This window comes from Piliocolobus tephrosceles, chromosome 4, assembly GCF_002776525.5.
Source record: "Piliocolobus tephrosceles isolate RC106 chromosome 4, ASM277652v3, whole genome shotgun sequence".
NCBI lineage: Eukaryota > Metazoa > Chordata > Mammalia > Primates > Cercopithecidae > Piliocolobus > Piliocolobus tephrosceles.
Window position 1 is genome coordinate 167,686,954 of NC_045437.1, and position 22,364 is coordinate 167,709,317.

The following is a 22,364-nucleotide window of genomic DNA, read 5'->3' on the forward strand; positions in this document are numbered from 1 at the left end:
GCTTACAACACCAACGCGCTGAGCTGGGCCTCCCCTGCTAGACCAGCCCTTGGTCAATTGCAGTTTTCCTTGTTTCCCTTCGTCACCTCCTTTTTCTCCTTCCCACCCTATCCCAATCTCTTTCAAAGGGATGAATTCCTGTAACACTTCAGTAGAGAGAAAAGGGCTTTACTTGGCGGCTTTGGGTTTACAAGATCGTTGGTGAACAGGCAGTCTGTCTGGCAGGAAGGTACGCCCACAAACATTACAGGGAACCAGCTGGCTCTGGGCACTTGTCCAAGCAGCTTCATTTAAAGCATCAAGATCATAGAAGCCTCTGGCTGGAAAGTTAAAGGGAAAAAGCAAAAGGAAAAAAAGGGGAAAAAAATACCAAAAACAAAAAGGAAAGAAAAAGGTAAAATGGATCAGTTTTTATTCGGGAGAACCATATTCTACTTTCTATGGAAAATATTTTCAGGAAATACCTGTTCACTGAGTATTTTAAACAAATCATATTACTTTTGCCTCCAAAAAAGAAAGGGCTGCTCGCTCTTTCAAGGGTTGAGTAAAGTTAGCTGGGAATCAGACAGAGGTTTTCACTCTTTGGATTTTAAAAAGGAAAGACATTGTTTTACATGTTGTGATATGCATTCTTCACTAATTATTAACATCTTTGCATATACATCATTATTTTGCAAATATAACTTTTGGCTTTCTTCCAGTTGACTCTAAATATAAGCTTACAAAGGGGAATCAGCATGTATTTGTATTTTCCTTTTCTGTAATTCTTCAGTGGAATGTTTTTAGAAGCCAGGACTGACAGTTGAGAGTGAATTTAAGATGAATTGTATCTTAAAAACTTATCATCTCTTCATGGTCATAAACTCAGATATTCTTTAAGTAATCAAAGTGGAGAATGCAAACAGAATAATCTGACAAAAAGATGTGTCCTTAAGAAAATAACAAAGACAGATGAGAAATGTATAATCTTCATTGGCAGAGCATAGGGAAAAAAAAGCATATGGCTTTATTTTAGAGAAACAATGTGGGATTTAGCTTTTATAAACCTTATTAAAATAGAATGACTTTAGTACATTAAACTGACTATATCTTACAACCACTGAAAATAGGCCCCCAAAATGTAACAAGGCACTCAGAAACATATTACTTAGTTTTTATCTTTGGCACAGCATAGATTACTTCATTAAAGCTTAGGCAATTCACATACTGTTTCTATCTAATGGTTCACACAACCACAGTGAACCTTAAATTTTTTAACATGTCTGCTCCTAATTCTTACTTTTCTGCTCCATGGGAATTTAAATCCCAGTAAAATCTAGTATTTCTTCTTTGGATAAAGCATACGTCACTATCTATGTGGGATATGAATGTGTATTTTGAGTGCTTTGAAAAATGAGAAAAGAATGATGCTGACTTTCTCATTACTCATATGAGTTTTAAAATGAATTCAAAAATTCCAGAGTAGTCATTGACTCTCACTTGAAGGTGATTCATCACATTTCTAAGTGTTTTTGCATAGGGCTTTGACTTCAGATGAGGAAGAGGGGTTAGTTGAACCCTATGACTATAATGAGTTCATGAGATAAAAATGGTAATGTGAATTATTTTTACCTAGAGAGGAAGGGTATCCTCAGAGATAAATAACATGGGACTGAGAGGAAGACAATGCAGTTATAGGACCTATCTTTTCCATCTGTAGGCAGTGACAGAATGGTGAACCACCAGGGCTTTCAGACTAATCATTCCTCTTACTTCTAGCCTTCTGGTAGTTATGGTCAAGCAGAGAAAGTGATAAAGATCAGAAGGGAAGGAAACAGATTTTGACACCAAGTGAGAAATGGAAAGAGAGTTTCAATGAAATAAACAACCTGTTTGTGGAAAATTCTCTAATTTCAGTAGCTGGTTGTTTTCATCTTCAGCTCTTTTCCCACCTGTATGTAAAGTCCTCTTTTTGGCAAGGACTGTGAATAGCTAGGATCTAGCAGGATCTAGAATTTATCATACAATCTAGGCTCTACTTTGTGGGTTGTTGTAAAACTCTCCTTGTGTCACATCTCTGACACAAGTGCCTTGGACTAATTGACATTAAATGACCCCCCCAAGGTACTTTTCAGCATTGCAGATCTATGGTTACATAGGACAATGGATAAATTGAAAGATACTCCTCTTAAAACCAACATTGTCCTATGAGATGGTTTAGGGGATCTACTGAGAAAATGACAATGGTAAAAATATGATAAGTCTAAGCTTGCATAGCAAAAATATTTTCTTAACTATTCTCGCACCCTAAATGAATAAGCATAAGGCTTTGTGATGAGGCCAAACATGGCAGTGTAGTTTCAGTTTCATTTGGTTTGCACCAGGCTTTACAAATGATTAAATGCAAAAAATTCTGGAAACTTAAAATAGATGTCTGGATTTCTAGTTTGTTTTGTGTTATTGAAAGATATGAGTACATTGGACTAAATTTCTTAATGATAACACCAGCTGGAACTGGGCAGCGGCTTGTCTCCTTTAGAGTGATCTGATGCTCCACACCTCATCGTAGTCCTTACCTCCCCTTTGTTGTACACACGGACCAGTTTACTCAATGTCATAACCTGACTAGTGGACCTGGTGAAAATTCAAGTTTGGTACCCCTGCTCTATGAACACCAAGACACATTCATATTTGGAAACATGACTTTGGATGTTCCCAAAGGTTTTTTTTTAAGTTCCATATTTTTTTAAGTTCTATTTATTTTTATTTTTAAAATATTTTATTATTTATTTTACATTCAAAGGGTTTGATGATATGTGAAAGAAACTTTTGGGAAATAGAGCAAATTCCTATAGGTCTCTCTCATGCACAGTGTTGCCAGGACATAATGTCTTCATGTTTCAGCATCGGAAGATAATACTTTGGATAGGCATTACAGAACTGTTTTTCTTATTTGTCTTTAACCAAAGCAGGAAATGTTGCTGATTTTGGTCGTTTGAACAAGTAAAAAAAGAGAATACTTCTGCTCTTATTAGTTTAGAGAGAAAAGTCTCCCCTTATGCACTCAAATATTTTTTCTAGGAACTTACCAGTAATGGTCCTGACTTCTGGTTTTTTAGGTACTGGTCTCCTTAACTCTTTAGGCAACAAGTTGTTTTCATTATGCCATTTTTTCAGACATTGTGGCTCATGAATGCTAATGGATTTTGTTCCATATTCACGACCACAAATGTAGCAAACAACTGTTGGTGGACGCCGTATCATTTTTGGCTGTAAGTAACATAAAATAAATCATGAGTGAACTCCGATTCACAATTGCTACAAAGAGAATAAAATACCTAGGAATACAACTTACAAGGGATGTGAAGGACTTCTTCAAGGAGGACTATAAACCATTGCTCAGAGAAATAAGAGAGGACACAAACAAATGGAAAAACATTCCATGCTCATGGATAGGAAGAATCAATATCGTGAAAACGGCCATACTACACATACTACTAGCATTTATAGATTCAATGCTATCCCCATCAAGCTACCAGTGACTTTCCTCACAGAATTAGAAAAAACTACTTTATATTTTATACTGAACCAAAAAAGAGCTCATATAACTAAGACAATCCTAAGCAAAAAGAAGAACAAAACTCGAAGCAGCATAACACCTGTCTTCAAGATTACAGTAACCAAAACAGCATGGTACTGCTACCAAAACAGCTGTATAGACCAATGGAACAGAACAGAGCCCTCAGAAATAATGCCACACATCTACAACCATCTGATCTTTGACAAACCTGACAAAAACAAGCAATGGGGAAAGGATTCCCTATTCAAGAAATGGTATTGGGAAAACTGGCTAGCCATATGCAGAAAACTGAAACTGGACCCCTTCCTTACACCTTATACAAGAATTAATTTAAGATGGATTAAAGACTTAAATGTCAGACCTAAAACCATAAAAACCCTAGAAGAAAACCTAGGCAACACCATTCAGGACATAGGCATGGGCAAAGACTTCATGACTAAAACACCAAAAGCAATGACAACAAAAGCCAAAATTGACAACTGGGATCTAATTAAACCAAAGAGCTTCTGTCCAGCAAAAGAAACTATCACGAGTGAACAGGCAACCTACAGAATGGGAGGAAATTTTTGTAATCTATCCATCTGACAAAGGGCTAATATCCAGAATCTACAAGGAACCTGAACAAATTTATAAGAAAAACACAAGCAAATTTACAAGAAAAAAAACAAACAACCCCATTAAAAAGTGGGCAAAGGATATGAATAGACATTTCTCAAAAGAAGACATTTATGCAGCCCAAAAACATGAAAAAAAGCTCATCATCACTGGTCATTAGATAAATGCAAATCTAAACCACAATGAGATACTATCTCATGGCAGTTAGAATGGTGATCATTAAAAAATCAGGAAACAACAGATGCTGGAGAGGATGTGGAGAAACAGGAACGCTTTTACACTGTTGGTGGAAGTGTAAATTAGTTCAACCATTGTGGAAGACAGCATGGCGATTCTTCAAGGATCTAGAACCAGAAATACCACTTACTCAGCAACCGCATTACTTGGTATATACCCAAAGGATTATAATTCATTCTATGATAAAGACACATGCACATGTATGGTTATTGCAGCAATATGCACAATAGCAAAGACTTGGAACCAACCCAGATGTCAATCAATGATAGACTGGATTAAGAAAATGTGGCACATATACACCATGGAATACTATGCAACCTTAAAAAAGGATGAGTTCATGTCCTTTGCAGGGACATGGATGAAGCCGGAAACCATCATTGTCAGCAAACTAACACAGGAACAGAAAACCAAACACCCCCTGTTATCACTCATAAGTGGGAGTTGAACAATGAGAAGACATGGATATAGGGAGGGGAGCATCACATGCTGGGACCTGTTGGGGATGGTGGACTAGAAATACCTAATGTAGTTAACGGGTTGATGGGTGCAGCAAACCACCACGGTACGTGTATACCTATGTAACAAACCTGCACATTCTGCACATGCATCCCAGAACTTAAAGTATAATTAAAAAAAAAAAAGAAAAAAAATCAGTTAGATAAAGCTTAGATTTGGAAATCATATTTTAAAATTATATCACATTTAAGTTAACTGGAAAATCAATGTGATTAAAAAAAATCCCCACTAGTTGGGCGATGTTCTCTTTTTGGCAATTAAAAGATTAAACTATATTATTTGAGTACTTGGGATTGGGGTGAGGACATGGGCTTCGGAGGAAATAAAAAAGAGCTAACCAGAATTCTTCATATTGATACTATATAAATTATATTTTCTCATTTAATAAATATTGATCGATTGCCTTCTGACTATTATATCCAAGTTATTATGCCGGGAGAATACAAAGATAAATCAGGCATAACTCCTCTTCTCAATAACACCAGGCTCTAGTACACCCATATATCTGAGAGGAAAAGTAATAAATGTCAGTAGAAAGTTTATAACAGACATTGTTAACACTATAATGCCTGCCCACGTTGGGATCATGTCAACAACTTTCTACTGCAAGCACTTGTGATTCTTTGTTTTTTTTTGATTGGGAGGAGGCTCTGCCCACAGCAGAGCAGCTCATCAATTGCAGATGAGACTCAGCGAATAGTTATCCAGCTTCCTCACCAAGGTTGGTTCCATATAGTCTTCCAGAAGTCCCCAGAGTGACTGGACCATAGTCACTTGTTAACACACTAGCTGGGCTTTGTTCTCTTCACTGTCTCTCTTCCTATTCCTTTACTGGGGTATCCTGAGATCACCTCCCAAATAAACTACTTGAACTCAAATTCTTAGTTTTCTTGTTCTTAGGAGAACCACATCTATGGGAGAGTTAAGGATAAGATGCAATAGGGAAATTCAGTTTCTGTCTAGGATATAGAAAAGCACAAGAATCATTGCTTCCACCTAAACAATGAGAACAAATTGAATAGCTTACAGAATCATAATTTTTGAGTCCCCTGGAGACTCAAAGTTGCAAGATAAATAGATGAATTAAAAGGCCTACCTAAGTTTGAAGATAGCTCAATAGTACCAAGAAAAAGCCTCCAAGCTCCAAACTTTATATGAGACATAATTGTCTGCCACAAGAAAAGGGCAGAGTAGCTGAGCGTAAGCCCCTCTAAGGGGCAGGCATGCAGGGACCATCTGTGTATACTCTCCTACCCACCAAGTCTTACACCCAGTGATAGGAGGTAACAATCTGACACTGGGGAGAGGATTGGGCATTGACAGAAGCCTCTACCATTTTAGGAGCACAGGGCCTGTCTAAATCTGAGGATAGAGCTATAGAAAAGCATTGCACAGAGTACAAATAAAATTTATAAATCCAAAAAGGTAATTTAGGGAAGGAGAAAAACATAGATTTTGTTCTGGATCTGTTGAGTTTGACGTAATTGTAGAATTTAAATAAATAAATCCAGCCAAAACAGGAAATACAGGCCTGCAAATTCAGTATTCATTTATTTCAGAGCTATTCACACAGAAAAAAAATGTTTACAACCGTGAAAATTCTATAAATAGGAGTATGTAAAGAATATGTGGAGAAAAATTATTGGGAGAATATTTATAGTAGAGCTATTGGATAAGGGAAATTATAGCCAGAAAACACAGAGAAAGGTTCAAATTTGCAGTTAAAGAAACAGGGCATGCAGACAAAAGATTCCATTCAGAATTCTGGAAACATTTCTAGTTTCCAGAAATATGGTGTCATCAATGCTGTCAAATGCTACAAAGAGTAATGAGGGGCTGAGAAAAGGCTTTTAGATGGAGTTATCAGTGGATTCCATAGCAGGGACTTTGAGAGATTAGTTCCAAAGGAGTGGTAATGGTAAAGGCTAAATTGTTAGGAGTTAAAAATTATGTCAAGGAAGAGAATAACACACTTTCAAAAAACTTGCAGAAAAGAAACTTGAGAGATAAGCAAAGTAGAAGAAAGGTTTGTTTTGTTGTTGTTTATAGGCTAGGGATGCCTTAGGTAGAGAGGAAAAGATTATAGGTCCCCAATAAAATGGGATAATTAAAAATCACAGAGGGGGCAGTAGAAGATGAGATTAAGGGCATAATTGGAGGTGTTAGCCTCTGAGAAAAGGGAAAAAAGGGAAGCTAGAGAAAGGGAAAACGTGTTTGCAGAGAAGTGAGGAATTGGTGGAGCTCACATACGTGGACTTAGTCTTCTAAGTATGAGGCAAAGTGATCTTCAGAGAATGAAGAGATTTGAATTCTGGGAAATAGAATAGTGAAAGATGCTGGGATTATGCACTCTGGGGAAAGTAGTAATGATTCAATTAGGGAAGAATATTCACTGAATAATGGAAAAGACCTAGTTACCTGAAGCTGCAAGAAATTTTGTTGGAATTAAATGACTTTTTTTCAATATGCTCTTTAGTAGCACCAGGTGGCATGAAAACAGAAACAAATTAAGCTGATTGTGTGGTCTCCTTTGGGGAAATAAAACTAGGTAAATGTGTATGTCTTATGATCAGCCTACTTTTAACTATAACTATTGAGACTTTCACCTTGCACAGAGCAATATCAAAACCAGAAGGAAATACATTTATGATTTCTGCTTACCAGACATAAAAAGAGATGTTAGGTGAATAAATCCACAATTACATAGACCAAGCAAAAAGGGAAAATAAAGTGACTCCCTGGATGATTGAAGTTTTTATAAAAAGGGTATTATTTGAAGTGGAATATTTTATTCTATTATTCTATACTAACTTATGCCAATAAACTGTCTACATTTATCAAAATAACTAAATAGTTGTTTATCCTTCTTTTCTTAGCCATATGGTGGGTTCTAACAATTGAAAAGTGACATTAAAAATATTTGAGACATTCAAGAAAGACCTAACGGAAAGTACAAAGCATAAACAAAAATTTTCAAGACATTTAAATGTTTCTTACTATTTTTTTTACATGTTTATTTACTGGAAAGGTTAATTAAATGCAGATTTTTAGTTTAAAATGAGAAGTTATTCTTTTTACTTTGAAAATAGTGAATTTAATAAAATTCCACATGGAAAGTATGAGCCAAATCCAGTATTTAACCAAGCATATAAGCAAAATAAATGGCATGGGTCATAAATGAAGACATTTGTGTCACCCTGTCAGAAGATTGCCTTTGGAAGGAAAGTTAGAAGAAAACAGGCAGACACAGAGGTCAGAAGACATCTACCAAACAACTGAAAGGGATGTGGGAGAAAATTAATACCATAAAAAGACAAAGATGGTCTATATTATATTTTCTAAAGCTTGTCCCATGCTCTGTATTTGTGGTTGCACTTCAGTTGAACCTGCAATATACTCCATATTCTTATGTTTTGAGCATCTTACTCCTAAGCCATGCTCTAGTGAAGTGCAAACAACCCAGGCATAGCAGAAGAGAAAAATACATCCACATGGGTCTGAACAGCGATAAGAAGACCTATTTTATTTTGCACTGATTTTACAATTGTCAGTCTGAAACTTCCAGGGAAAGCTGAGCAATCTCCAAGTTGTGGTTATTGCCACTGCCCCAGCTGCCAAGGTTTTCCTGTTTGGCCTCTTTCTCCAGTCCAGGGTTGGTTTTCCTATTTGGCCTTTTTCAGATGGAAGTGGATATGTGGGGGATGGAAAGAAGGAACAGAAAGAAGGGACTGTAGCTCTGGCAGAATCAGCAGAAGGCTCCCTCTTAGCAAATGCGCAGTCTGTAGCTTTCAGTGGCATGGCATAACAGAGTAAGGAGGGCGGTGGAAGGGTGGCTGAGGAGGTTATGTGAGGGCAGGGGGCCCTGTCTATGGAGGTCCTTGCCAGGACCAGCCAACTTCAGGAAAGTGTTATCAAAGGAAGGCAAAGAGGAAGTCGATAAGTCTGAGGTTGCTGAAGAGCAAAGAATTAGGTCAACAGTTTTCCTGTAACATTTCAGATAATATTTTGCTGGTGTGGCATTACTTTTCGAACACCAAGGTAAAAGACATTTTTTACAAAAAGTTAATCACTAAATCTATGTAAGTGTGCATAAAAGTCTGTCAGGGCTCATTACAATTTTGTTTTGGTCCTCTCAGTTTCCTGGGAAAGTTGATTTAGGCTAGATATAGGCAGGCACTTGAACACTTTAAGGAAAGCTTTTAACTTGAATCCACTAACTTTTCATATGCTTTCAATTATTTTGCTGGCCACTATTGGAATTATCATATTATTTTCCACACAGCATCTTTTTCTTTCTGTTAATGTCTTTTCTCTGTCAGGAACACTTCATGTTCAATGTTTTAGGCCAGGTTTGTGTAACACACGGGGAAGTGGATATTTAACTACTTTTATCCTAATTATTGTATATATCACCTGGCATCCATCCATTCATTGTTACTGTTTGAAATAGTCATAGTATCACTATTGAAGCAGGAGAGAAAGATTAAGGACCAAGAAAAGAGACTGATTTGTTGGAGAACCTTAAGAGAGGTTTGGATAAAAGAGGAATGGACATAGCTGTTTCAGAAAACCAAGACTAGAATACCTATATTTCAGATAGGTTCAAATTTCTCTAGATGACTTCTCTGATAGTACAGGCTAGAAGGAAACCACTGTGAAATACACAATTCAATAACTAACAGAGTTTACAGAAAGAACTATGACAGCTGGTCAGAAGGAAAAAAATATTCCTAGCACTAAATTTATTGCATGAATGTATGAATTTTAATAAAAGATATAATGAAAACTAAAATGGAAGTCATTACTAGCAGTTTTACAAAATATCAGAAACACTCCACATTTGTTTATTTCTTTTCTTTTCTTTTCTTTTTTCTGAGATGGAGTCTCGCACTGTTGCCCAGGCTGGAGTGCAGTGGCGCGATCTCTGCTCACTGCAAGCTCTGCCTCCCAGGTTCACGCCATTCTCCTGCCTTAGCCTCCTAAGTAGCTGGGTCTACAGGCATCCGCTACCATGCCCAGCTAATTTTTTGTATTTTTAGTAGAGATGGGGTTTCACCGTGTTAGCCAGGATGGTCTCTATCTCCTGACCTCGTGATCCGTCTGCCTCTGCCTCCCGCAGTGCTGGAATTACAGGCGTGAGCCACCGCTCCCAGCCCACATTTGTTCACTTCTTGTACTAATTATACAGAAGATACGAAGTGATAACTTATAGTGTGAAAGTATAGTTCTGTGATGTTATTTACAAGGGAGTTCAGAGAATGTGATCCAAGCATCACCTTATGAAATAGAAATTGGTAAGAAATGTTTATGGAGCAATAGTCTTTGAAAATCTGATTAGTGTCACAGTGATCTCCCCGGAAAAATGCACATGTATACAGAATTGTAGATATGGTTTCAATTGATTGGTAGATTCCCTAAAACCCATCTATTAGCCCCAGGAAGTGAGCTACTGGGCTTTTAGCCAGAGCCAAACTTTTTCTTCCAATAGATAATTCATTGCTAAAGGGGCCATTTGGCACTGTTTCAATGGCTCAGAAAGTTCTGAGTTGAAGCATTCAAGAACTTATAAAACACACCATATCTGGCTTTAGGGTGATTCTGAGCACTGTTTTGCCTAGAATAATCTTATTATATACCTGTTGTCTTGGCTAATATTAATAGCTCTTCTTTTACTCTCTAAAATGTCCCTGTATAATAAATACATGATATAGCCACTCTACCTCTGATTCTCTTTGAAAAAAATTAGTTAATATAAGAAATCAAGGATGAAACAACAAAAAGGCTAAAAAATATAGAGATTGTGACTAAAAGAGTGGCAATTAATCCACTTGAATCATGGGAGGCAAAATAACTATAGAAATTGTAGGGGCTGTGCCCAGTGGCTCTTATCTGTAATCCCAGCACTTTGGGAGGTCAAGGAGGGTAGATTGCTTGAGCCCAAAAGTTTGAGACCAGCCTGAGTCTGAGCAATACAGTGAGACCCCATCTCTACAAAAAAATATAAAAAAATTAGCTGGGCATGGTAGCACGTGCCTATTGTTCCCAGCTACTAGTAGCCTGAAGTGGGAGGACCACCTGAGCCCGGGAAGTTGAGACTGCAGCGAGCTGTGATTGTGTGAGCATCAGTGTGAGACACTGTCTCAAAAAGAAAAAAAAATTATAGAGAAGAGGATATAAAATTATCAAAATTAGTAGGGGAAGGAGCAGTACAAAGAAGCCAATGACATTAAATTCCTCAATTTTCATGTGAAACAGTCAATTGAAGCAGTATAAAATTAAAATTTGAAGTTAATGTTTTGCAAATCCTTTAATAATTACTTTTTTTTTTAACTTTAGTGGGTCCTTTTAAAAACTAAACTTTTAGTGAAGAAATATTATCCTAAAGTTCAGCAAAATTATTAGTTTCACTTTGGTGTCTTTTTGTCAAATGCAAGTCAATTAAATTTATCTCTGCTAATAATCTCACTTATATGAAAACATATACATGTCTACTTATGTATGTCTGTGTACACAGATGCCTGGAATGATATCCACTAAGGTCAAGTTAGGGGAGTCTGGGGTAACTTTTATACTTTCCTAATGGCTTGAATTTTTATAATGAATTTGTATCATTTTTATAATAAAAAGTAATAAAAAAGAGTATCAGCTCTGGAGTTAAAAGTTAATCTGGATTGGGTAATAAAATCAGCCTTAAAGGTAAAATAATGCAGACTAAATTACTTTCTGAAAATTCCTGAAGTAACTCATAAAAGATATTCCAAGATTATGTATATAATATAGTTTAGTATTATAACAAACTAGTAGTTGGAATTAGAGTTAGTATTAGGAATGCATACAGTTTTGCATAGCATAAAATTACAAGGCTATGGCATAATAAGAAATGCATATTTGATCTCTGCACCTATCTCCTGACACAGAGCTCTCAAAACCCTTGTAACTTCTTGAGTGATAGGGTTGATAGGAGCTTTTAAAATTGTATTTGGTCCTTTTCCCATTTCTGAAACAAGAGCTTCTAAGACTTTTGGAATCCCTGGGAGTGGTGAGTGTCTTTTTGTATGCTAATGAATGACTGGTGGCTGGGACCAGCAGACAGCTTAAAGATTAGGGCTGGTTGCCAGAATGACCAAGGCCTGATGAGAGGGCTGGAAATTTCTGCCCTACTCGCTGACCTCTGAGGAGGGAAGAGGGGCTGGGGATTGAGATAATCACTAATGTTCAATGATTCAATCAATTATTTTTATGTAATAGAAGCTCCATAGAAACTCCAAATGAAGGGTTTCAAAGAGCTTCCAGGTTGGCAAATCCATTGAGGTGCTAGGAGGGTGGTGCCCCCAAAGGTCACAGAAGCTCCACACCACCCCCAACCCCATACCTTGTCCTATGTACCTATTCATCTGGCTGTTCATCTGTAATCATTTATAGTAAACTGGTAACATAGATAACATGAGAAAATGATTCCCTGAGTTTTGTGAGCTGTTAGAGCTAATTATTAAGCATGAAGGGAGGATCATGGGAAATTCAGTTTTTAACCAAGTTGAGAGAAGTGTGAGTAACCTGACTTCCCAGTAGTTGTGATTGGCTTCTGAAGCTGGGGGCCAGTCTTGTGAGACTGAGCCCTCAACTTGTGAGGTCTGCGCTAACTCTGGGACAACACTTAGTTGTCTGGAGAACTGGAGAACTGGTTGTTGCCGTGGGGGAGAAAATCCACACATTTGGTGTCAGAAGTGTTGTCAATAGAAAACATTTTCCTTTTAAATACAAAATAAAAATACTTACAGTACTTTAAGTTGCATTATTCCAATACTATTTTATTTTGCTAATTGTTTATAGTTGAGTACCTATCAGTTAAATATTTGTATGATGAAACATAATTGAAATCCTAGAATTCTGCTCCATTACTTTAAAGAGCAGTAACAAATGTCTGGAAAAATAATCTGAGAACAAGATTTAGCACGAGTCCATTTCCACCATAAGATAATCCTAAATGCAACTCTTACAGATGTTTTAATTTTGTCTAGGCTGTTTCCCGCACCTGAACGCATTAGTCAAAAAATGAACTCATAAGCAACTAAGTGGGGCTCTGTGTTACTAGTCATCTTATTTTGAAAAGTGGAGGTCAAAAGGATAATTTGGTGGATGGATGAACCAGGCCATCCTTTGGATCCTGTATTGCCCATTCTAGCTGGATTGACATATCGCCATGTAATTTTCATCTTCTCAACTATCTCCGCCCCTGCCCCACTTGACTGTTTTGTGCAAACTTGGCCTATCTAACATGATCTCAGTAATTTTGTGGTTCTCTGTGGCTACAGAGTAAAGTCCAACACTTCATGCTGACTTCAGCCATGGCCAATATTAGCCCTACGAAACACATCTTTGAGCCACACCAAACTGGACACTACTCCCTAAGCTAGAGGCCACAGTCCTCAACTTTGCTGTCTCCATTGTCTCCATGCCTTCATTCATCTACTTCCTCCAGCACCAAGCTGGAGGTTGTGGGGAATCCCAATCCTTAACTCTCCTTAGTTATGGAGGTAAACATATAAACTATTAATTTACAAGCCAAAAGCTGTAAGTATCATGATATGGGGCCATAGTGCCACAGGAGTCTGAAGCAGGAAGAAAAGGAAGTGTTTTGATCAGAAGCCAATGAAGTGGATAATATCTGAAGTGGGTTTATTGAATGGTAGAACTGTACTGGAGAGAGGAGAACTCCTTTAGGCAAGCTGCTAAACAACATGACCTTTACAACAACTGTTTAATAGTACTGTAGTATGTGAACTTGAAAGCCCTAATGCCCATAATGGAAACAAGAAGGCTGCTTAGAGGAAGTATACAAGTGAAGATCAATCTGTTCCACATAGGGTGGAAACACGAGTGATTAGACCTTGAGAAAATAGTTGAAGGTCGCGACCTTTTCTAAATGTCTCCCATGGCCCTCTGCCTTTCCACCTTAGTCCAGATCCCAGACTTCATCCTGCTGTCAGAATAGTGGGGTAGAGATTTGACAAATAACACTGAAAGGAAGGGCTTTCTATATAAGAGCTGCATCAGTCAAGTTAAGGTGTTATACTGTTTTGGATAAAGAGAGGGCAATTTGGGGGATTGTGTTGAGCCCTGAATGCACGGATGAGGACTTCATATCTTTGAGACACAATCAGATTAAGAAATGGGCCAGATGGGACAATTTATAATTTTTATACACTAAACCATCTTGGTTTTCCCATATTGGAGAAATGCAAATTGGTTCTGCCTGCACTAAAGCTCTGAAGTCTCAATAAAAAAACATGAATTTGGCCAGGTGTGGTGGCTCACGCCTGTCATCCCAGCACTTTGGGAGGCCAAGGCGGGCAGATTGCCCGAGGTCAGGAGTTCAAGACCAGCCTGGCCAACGTGATGAAACTTCATCTCTACAAAAATACAAAAATTAGCTGGGCATGATGGTGGGTGCCTGTAATCCCAGCTATTAGGGAGGCTGAGGCTCCAGCCTGGGAAACAGAGTGAGATTCCGTCTCAAAAAACAAAAAACGTAAAACAAAACAAAACACGAATGCAACTTGAAACATCCAGAAATAGAGCAAGAAAGTTGAATACAGTCTTTCAATGCTCTATTACTGAGCAATAAAAAAGAACTACTGCTACTCGCACCAGTAGATGAAACTCAGAATCATTATGCTGAAAGAAACCGAACACAAGAGTACACATGGCATGATTGTATTTATATAAAACCCAGACTAATCTGTAGATTAGTGGTTGCCTGGAGGCTAGAAGTGGAAGGTGATAAAGAAATATAAGACATTTTGGAAGGTAATGAAACAGTTCTATGTCTTGGTTATGGTGGTGGTATAATCGGTTTCTAACACCATCAAAATTCATTGAATTGCTCATGTTTAATGGATACAGTTTATTGTTTGCAAATTATTTCTCAATAAGGCTGGTTAAAAACACTAGTGCAGATACAGTTTAGTAGAGTGTTTTTGCATTGCCATGCCCATGAAATGCAGTCAGTTCAAAGTCCGCATTACACATTGTAAAAGAAATTCCAGAATCAAGTAATGTATTTTAGTTATTTTTTGCCAGGACCTAGGGAATATTTCAAATGATCTCTATTCTAAACTCTTTAATATGTCTCCCAAGAAGTTTTCCTAGTTCAAAAAACAAAGTATATAACCACAAAGGTAAGCAAATAAAAAGACCAAATTAGAAAATATTTTATCAAGACTTTTTTTCAGGACATTACATTTTTTGTAGGACAAAGTCTATTAAGAAGCAACTCCATTTACATAAGATTTCACCAAGAAAAGCTCAACCCTAGAGTTTCAGGACCTGTGCCCTGCAGCCAGAGATGAATAACATAAAAGCAGGACTGTCCCTTTGCACCCACGTGCATGGCATCCTGTCTGTTTGAAACATAACTGACCAGTTTCTTGGCTAGCCATATGTAGAAAGCTGAAACTGGATCCCTTCCTTACACCTTATACAAAAATTAATTCAAGATGGATTAAAGACTTCAATGTTAGACCTAAAACCATAAAAACCCTGGAAGAAAACCTAGGCAATACCATTCAGGACATAGGCATGGGCAAGGACTTCATGTCTAAAACACCAAAAGCAATGGCAACAAAAGCCAAAATTGAGAAATGGAATCTAATTAAACTGACAGTGTGGTGATTCCTAAAGGATCTAGAGCTAGAAATACCATTTGACCCAGCAATCTGATTACTGGGTATATGCCCAAAAGATTATAAATCATGCTACTATAAAGACACATGCACACATGTTTATTGCGGCACTATTCACAATAGCAAAGACTTGGAACCAACCCAAATGTCCATCAATGATAGACTGGATTAAGAAAATGTGGCACATATACACCATGGAATACTATGTAGCCATAAAAAAGGACGAGTTCATGTCCTTTGTAGGGACTTGGATGAAGCTGGAAACCATCATTCTCGGCAAACTATTGCAAGGACAGAAAACCAAACGCTGCACATTCTCACTCATAGGTGGGAATTGAACAATGAGATCACTTGGACACAGGGTGGGGAACATCACACACTGGGGCCTGCTGGGGGGTTGGGGGGGAGGGACAGCAGTAGGAGATCTACCTAATGTAAATGACGAGTTAACGGATGCAGCACACCAACATGGCACATGTATACATATGTAACAAACCTGCATGTTGTGCACATGTACCCTGGAACTTAAAGTATAATAATAATAAAATAGAGACATAACTGACAAGTTTCTTATCTTCCAACATATGAGGAACTTCAAGGTTCATTGGTATATAAGTGTGTGTGTGTGTGTGTGTGTGTGTGTGTGTATGCACAAAATTCAGTTAGTCCTCATCTACTAACTGAATAAATTCAGTTAGTCCTCATCTACAGTTGATTTTAGGGATACTGAAAGGCTCCTCTTGTGTCACACTATTTATTCCTTTATATTTTCCTTGTGCTTGCCCTTGTCTACTCTCCAGCCTACAATTATTTTCCTTAGGGTCATTCAGCTCGGAAAGAGACAGCTGAGAACTTTGGCTCTACAAGGGCACAGGAACAATTACCCATCTGCTACCAGGGAGTAGAGGAAGCCTCCTGCATTCACACATTGGAAGGCAGTAATTTGCTGGATTTATTTGTAACCATTACAAAAACACTCTGCTTTTTTGATGAGGTCATTTTAGTGGGCCTTTGCCAAAGAGCCACATCAAAATGTAAACTATGTTACTACTAAATATGTATGCAAATGAAATGCCTGTGTCCTTCTCCCAAGTAACATGCTTTGTACATTACTTGGAAATATTTTTTTAAATGCCGAAAGTTTAATGGTCTTTTTTTTTTTTTTTTTGTAGATTGCATCATCCCTACATCAAACCTACATTTTGTAGGTTGCATCATCCCTACATCAAAACAGCCATATTCCCTGTGTTCATTTGAGGTTATTCATTAACCTAAGAATCAAAGAGAACTCAGGGAACTGTGAGGTAAGAGAATATCCTGCAAGGGAAATAGCCCCCTGTAAGCCTGAACTGCGACTTGGAGCAAATCAGGAAAAAGGCACTCCCACCTTCAGAAACTTTCCAACCATACGGTTGTAATCACTAATCTGTAATAAGACAAGCCACAACACGTAGAATTAAAAAATGGTGAGCACGGGGGAGATAGACATGACAGTCCTTACGCTATCTCACAAGTGGGCCTAGAACTGGCCGTATATGTCAATGTGTACTTTGTCTCTCAGATGGAGTGTGACTGGGAGCCGGTACAGTGTGCTAGTCCATACATGTCTGGGATGAATCAGATGCTTTTCAATTTCAAAAGCCAATAAAACAATAGGATTCTAGATTTTGATACTGCATTTCCATTGTGAGCAGAAATAAACCAGAGACATCTGCTGGAAACACAGCTGAGACCCGCACTAAAGGGAAACGCATGTGGAGGAAAGGGCTGTTCCTCACTAGGTGATCTAATTGAAGCCCAGAATTGTTGCTCAGAAGTATTTTCTGATTACTGACCATGTGCCAGGGACTGTGCTGGGTACAGAACTGAGAACTAGCCCTAACAGTGGGAGTGACCATCTTGAACTCACTACTTTATTTACTTTCTTTTCTTTTTGCTCCTTTCCTCTCAATCCAACCCCTTTATTTAGAAAGTATTTTTTAGCTTTGTCCAAAGCTCTATCTCTGAGACAGTATCAGGTTGACAGATCCCTATTTGGCATGTGCTGAGCCCATTCATTTGAAATTACTCAAGATCCAAGGGCAGGGTGAGAAGGGGACCTGCTGAGTGTCCCTCTGCTGAGTGGAGGAAGCATCCTGACTTCTCCGCCCACTAACATGTTTGAAGTCAGACTGATTAATTTTGAAAACTAGTCTCCAGATGTGCAGCCTCTCTAGCATCCTTGACTTTCAGTCCTTAAAAATTATCAGAAGGTTTGGCTCCAAGACGTCTGATCCAGAAGAATAGCTTCATTGTTCCAGAGACTCCCACAGGTGATCCAAATGGTAGTTGGCTGCTGGGGTGAGTTACCCTATGCTCAGGTATGAAGTGTGTATGCCCCGGTCCCTGCACACAGCTATCACACAAACGTGTTTCTCCTTCAGCATCCGCAGCTGTCTTCTCCTGGCCCAGGCCTGGGTCTTTACAGCATCTCACCTGGACTACCCAATGGTACTGCCTCCTCTTGGCTTTATGCTCTGGATTTCAGGTTGCAAGCAGATGGACCAACAGTCATTTTAATCAACAGCATGTTTTAATTGGCCAGCACAATGTTCTTAGAAGTTTTAAATGTGAGTATCTTTAGGTGAGGCTTACTCTCTAGTATACCACAAGCTCTACCACTCCCCGTTGCCCTCTATGCAGCCTGTTCTGCCCCTGAAAGCATTTGAGCTTGTGACTCTGAGCTGCCTATTTTTCCAATTCCTCTCCCCAGTCATATCGCCAATAAAAGGTATTTTCCTTATATCTCATTTCTAAGAAATGAATGTGCCAGTGACTAAAAAGGGTTTGTCACCTATCAAGGGAATTTTTGCATTTTAGCTGAGATCTCCTACAGACTCAGTGTTTTCACTCAAAAGCTGAATCATTGACTGAGGAATTAAAACACAACTTGCCAGGTAGTAGGATAGTAGGAAAGGTACTTTAGAGCAAAAAAAAAAAAAAAAAAAAAAAAAAAAGCATAGTGACATGGAGATTATCACATTGAAGATTCCTTGTTCCTTTTGAATTTAAGCATGACGATGATTACAACAGAACTTGACAGGAGGCTTGAAGCCTATCCTTAGGCAAAAGAAACTGTACTTTAAGGTATGAGACTGATTTCCAAGACGCTGTGCACACAGTAAGCATGGGTAATCCTTGAGTCATTTACTCTCTGGGAGATTTTTGCTTTCTCTGCTCCCAGCTGGATCCTAGGCTGTCATAAACAGGGCACATTTTGCCAAGGTCTGAGGGAATTATGTGATTGTGTAGCTATTTGAATGTGTGTCATTCCATCAACGAGTGTTTCTCTTTCTCCATGATAAAATTAAACTAAAAATTTGGACCTTAGCTTCTGTTTTAGATTTTCCACACTCCGGATTCCTTCCATTAAGCCAAATAATTGAGATTTCTGTGGTAAGTGCACAGGGCATATCACAGAATGCAGGAAGTTTGGATGGAGGAAGTAAGAGTGAGCGTTCTCCTCCCTCCATACTTGATGAAAAAGGCTAAAACATCTTTTATAAATCCTTGTGTATATTGCAATATTAAACATGTCTGAACAAGTGGCATAATGGCAGCTCATTACCACCATTTACTAAGTAACAGGCCCTGTACTAAACACTTCACACGCTTTATTTCATTTATTCTCATTATAACCCTCTGGGCGGAGCTCAGTGCCCCTACTTTATAAACCGGGAAACTGAGGCACACAGTGATTACTGAGTGGAAAAGTTGGTTTCTATTGCAGAGAGTTGGGTCTTCTGTAAAGCGGGCAGGGAGAAGCCCACAGATAAAGTTTTGTCAAGCACCATCCCAGGTCCTTTGTAGGCATCCTCTCATTTCAACCTGTCATGGTGGAAACTGAGACTTGGGGAGGTTAAGTAACTTGTTCAAAGATACTTAATTTAATTGTGCATCTGTGATCTGAATCCAGGTCTGTCTGATTCCAGTTGCTTCTAAAAACATGGGAGATACAGTCATCAGTGGTCAGTGGGGTGTCATGCCCTGCCTTACATGTCCAGAGTCAGCCATTGGACAGGACTGGGGAAAAACCAGCAAAACTCCTGCCTTTGCTCTCCCAACTATCTCGAAAGTTTATTCCTTTGGGTCAAACATTACTTTCTCCCAGATAGGAATGCAAACAGTCCTATGAAAGATGGTTTTCTGTTAAGTTTATAAAATTATCTTGACCCCCTTCCAACAATACCAAGGGGTGGGGGTGGGCAGAGGTAGGGAGAGTGCAGAAGGTGCTAAAATGCAAAGGAGATTAGAATATGAGGCGAGGCCACCAGAGACTCATTTCTCCAAATCAGAATTTTGCCTTCAGCCATTTAAAACATAATTTCAACCAACCTGACTGAGTCTGAATGTATACAATTAAGTTTCTACTCTCTTAGTCGTGTCTTACATACAAAGTATAAATAGTATTTTAATATATAGGAGTAACTGCATAGTTCAATCCCAAACCTTAACAATTGGAGAGTTTGATTGTTTAGAAACCACTGGTATTTCACATTTACTTCTGGTGTTTTTAAACAATTCTCCCCAAATGTCACATCTGGAAGGATCGTTGTTTGAAATTAAATTGTTTTTGGAAATCACTGGATGCCGCGTAAAAGAATTTCCCAATCCGGCCTGTCTATTGGCCAACTAAAAGAGGCTGTTACTTGTGATTTGGAGTTTTGTTTTGCTCCTTTTAACATAAGAAAGATTTGACATTCATTTGGAAATGTTGTTTTTATTAAATTATCTTTATGTATTTTTTTTTAAAAGAACTATTGATATTTCAAATTCGTGCTTGACATTTTAGTTATTTAATTGTTAATCTTGAGCTACAAAGCTGAAAAATATAGGTCAAAGAATGAACTCCAAATTAGGCTCTAATTTAGTCTAGGTTTCTGAAAGAAACACAATTTCCTAGCTGAAGGTTTTTTTTTTTTTTAATTTTCACATTTGAGATAAGAACCGTTTCTGTTTTTGTTTTTCTGATCTTAGAAGAACATAGTTGGAAGGTGAAGTATTTGAGGTATTGATTAAACGTCTTGCCAAATTCTTGTCTGAAATAACTCTCCTTGAAGAAAATGGTTGGAGAATGTTCTTGGTGTTTGGTTCTTGTGCTCTTCAGTTTGGATACAGGCCTGACTCTTAGGCCAGTTGGCTTCCAGGTCACAGAGTAAAATGGAGAAACAAGGGAAAATGGAGGAAAGACAAGAAAAACCCATGGGCTACGGCAGACACTCAATTTGTCCAGTGCATATAATTAAAAAGATGAAAAAAATGCTCTCTGATCTGAACTTGGACGTTGGGTTATTTCTAGTGCCTGATTTGTCTACAGCTTATGTGTTAGAGAGCATACTGCTTGGGGGTAGAGGACAAGAAAAGGAGTTTTCCTATAAAAAGAAGACCATCGCCTTGGATAGGCCAGAAAGAATTCTAACTTTAAGATATTTTTAAAAAATTTTCCTATCAGAGTTGACCCCGATCTCTCCTTATCCTTTGCTTCTACTCTCTGCTCCAATTACTTGAAGCTTTAAGATGGGACCAGTGATACCTTTATGTTCCCACCTTCTCTGATTAAATGTAACTGGGGATATGACAGCAGCATGGGAGATTTTAAAGATGGGATCATGGCATCAGAGCAGGTGCTTGGGCTGAGAATACTGGAAACTTATTGAGTTCCTGGATTTACTAGCCCTTTCTTCAATTTGTAGGTCATTTCTTTCTATGTATAAGACAACCTCATAAAGTAAATGTTAGAAAGAGACAAGAGATGTAAGGAAGATGAGCACTGCACAACATAATGGGAGAGAAGAAGATGGAGTCTTAAGTTCTCTCAATTCCCCACCTATCCATAAGGCTGAACTTATGCCTCACATTGAGCAGTAAGATTCTGTTTATGGGACAATCACCTCTGTTTCAGTAAGGACTCCTTACAGATTGCATTGCACTACCTTTGTTGGAGTTTTAAGAATTTTGGGAGAGATTGTAGTTGTTGACCTTGGAATTTGGATTTTTAAGTACTGGAGCTATATCCATTCACTCACTATATAAAGATTCAGTATCCATGATCACTAGGAAATGTGGATGTACATGTGTTTGGGCCAGAAGCAAGAGACGGGGAAAAAAGGCTTTGAAGACATACGAAATTAAGCTAGATTAACTTTTTGAGAGTATAACTATGTTATGGTTTTTGTTCATTTTAGGCCTAAATAATATTTGAATTTATAATATGTGATCCTCTCCTCTCACAGAAGTTACAGTCAGTATTTTTCTTTCTAGAGAAGCAGAAAGCCACATAAAGAAATGCCAGTACAAAGAAAGAGCACCTATTTTTGCTTTGGGCTTTGGGCTCTGGGAGATGTAGTTGTATCTATCACAGTCTCTATACCCAGCAATATGTGATATACAATTATAAGTTAAGGATGAGTTTTTAAATGATTAGATTAGACTGTGATTTGTACAGGTGAGTATTATCCTTTAAATTTTTACATTAGAAAGCTATACATCAATTTCACTGATGAGGCTGTTGCTCTAAAATGTGTAATTCTCCCCACCTTCAACACACACATATTCCACACATGTAATACATACACACAAATTCCCTTGGGTTGGCTTCTGGAGCCAACAGCGTAGGAAAGAACTGGTCCTGTTACCTTAGTGGTGTGGTTTGTTGACCTGAGAGCCATGGGATCATGGAATGCTGCCCTGATATGCAGGCATGGTTGGCACCAAGG

At 38.2% G+C, this 22,364-nt stretch overlaps 1 protein-coding gene across 2 annotated transcripts; it reads right to left on the bottom strand.

Annotated features, from left to right (window-relative positions):
• Nucleotides 1–152: 152 nt before the first annotated feature.
• Nucleotides 153–22,364, bottom strand: LOC111527690 (zinc finger protein 474). 2 transcript variants are annotated; one of them, XM_023194128.1, is made up of 3 exons: nt 22,284–22,364; nt 3,069–3,249; nt 153–320 (listed from the first exon to the last, which is right to left on the bottom strand). In XM_023194128.1, exons 1-3 carry the CDS (start codon nt 22,314–22,316, stop codon nt 169–171), a joined length of 366 nt encoding a protein of 121 aa, XP_023049896.1. In that variant the 5' UTR covers nt 22,317–22,364; the 3' UTR covers nt 153–168. The 2 variants fall into 2 exon arrangements, with proteins under 2 accessions (XP_023049896.1, XP_023049901.1); XM_023194133.1 differs by lacking the exon at nt 22,284–22,364 and adding an exon at nt 18,085–18,207.

Coding starts and splice junctions, on each gene's coding strand:
- LOC111527690 (XM_023194128.1), bottom strand. CDS start 22,316: ATGGCTCTCAGGTCAACAAACCACACCACTAAG. Junction 3,250..22,283: donor CAACAAACCACACCACTAAG/GTAACAGGACCA, acceptor TGTTACTTACAG/CCAAAAATGATACGGCGTCC. Junction 321..3,068: donor AGAAGTCAGGACCATTACTG/GTAAGTTCCTAG, acceptor TTAACTTTCCAG/CCAGAGGCTTCTATGATCTT.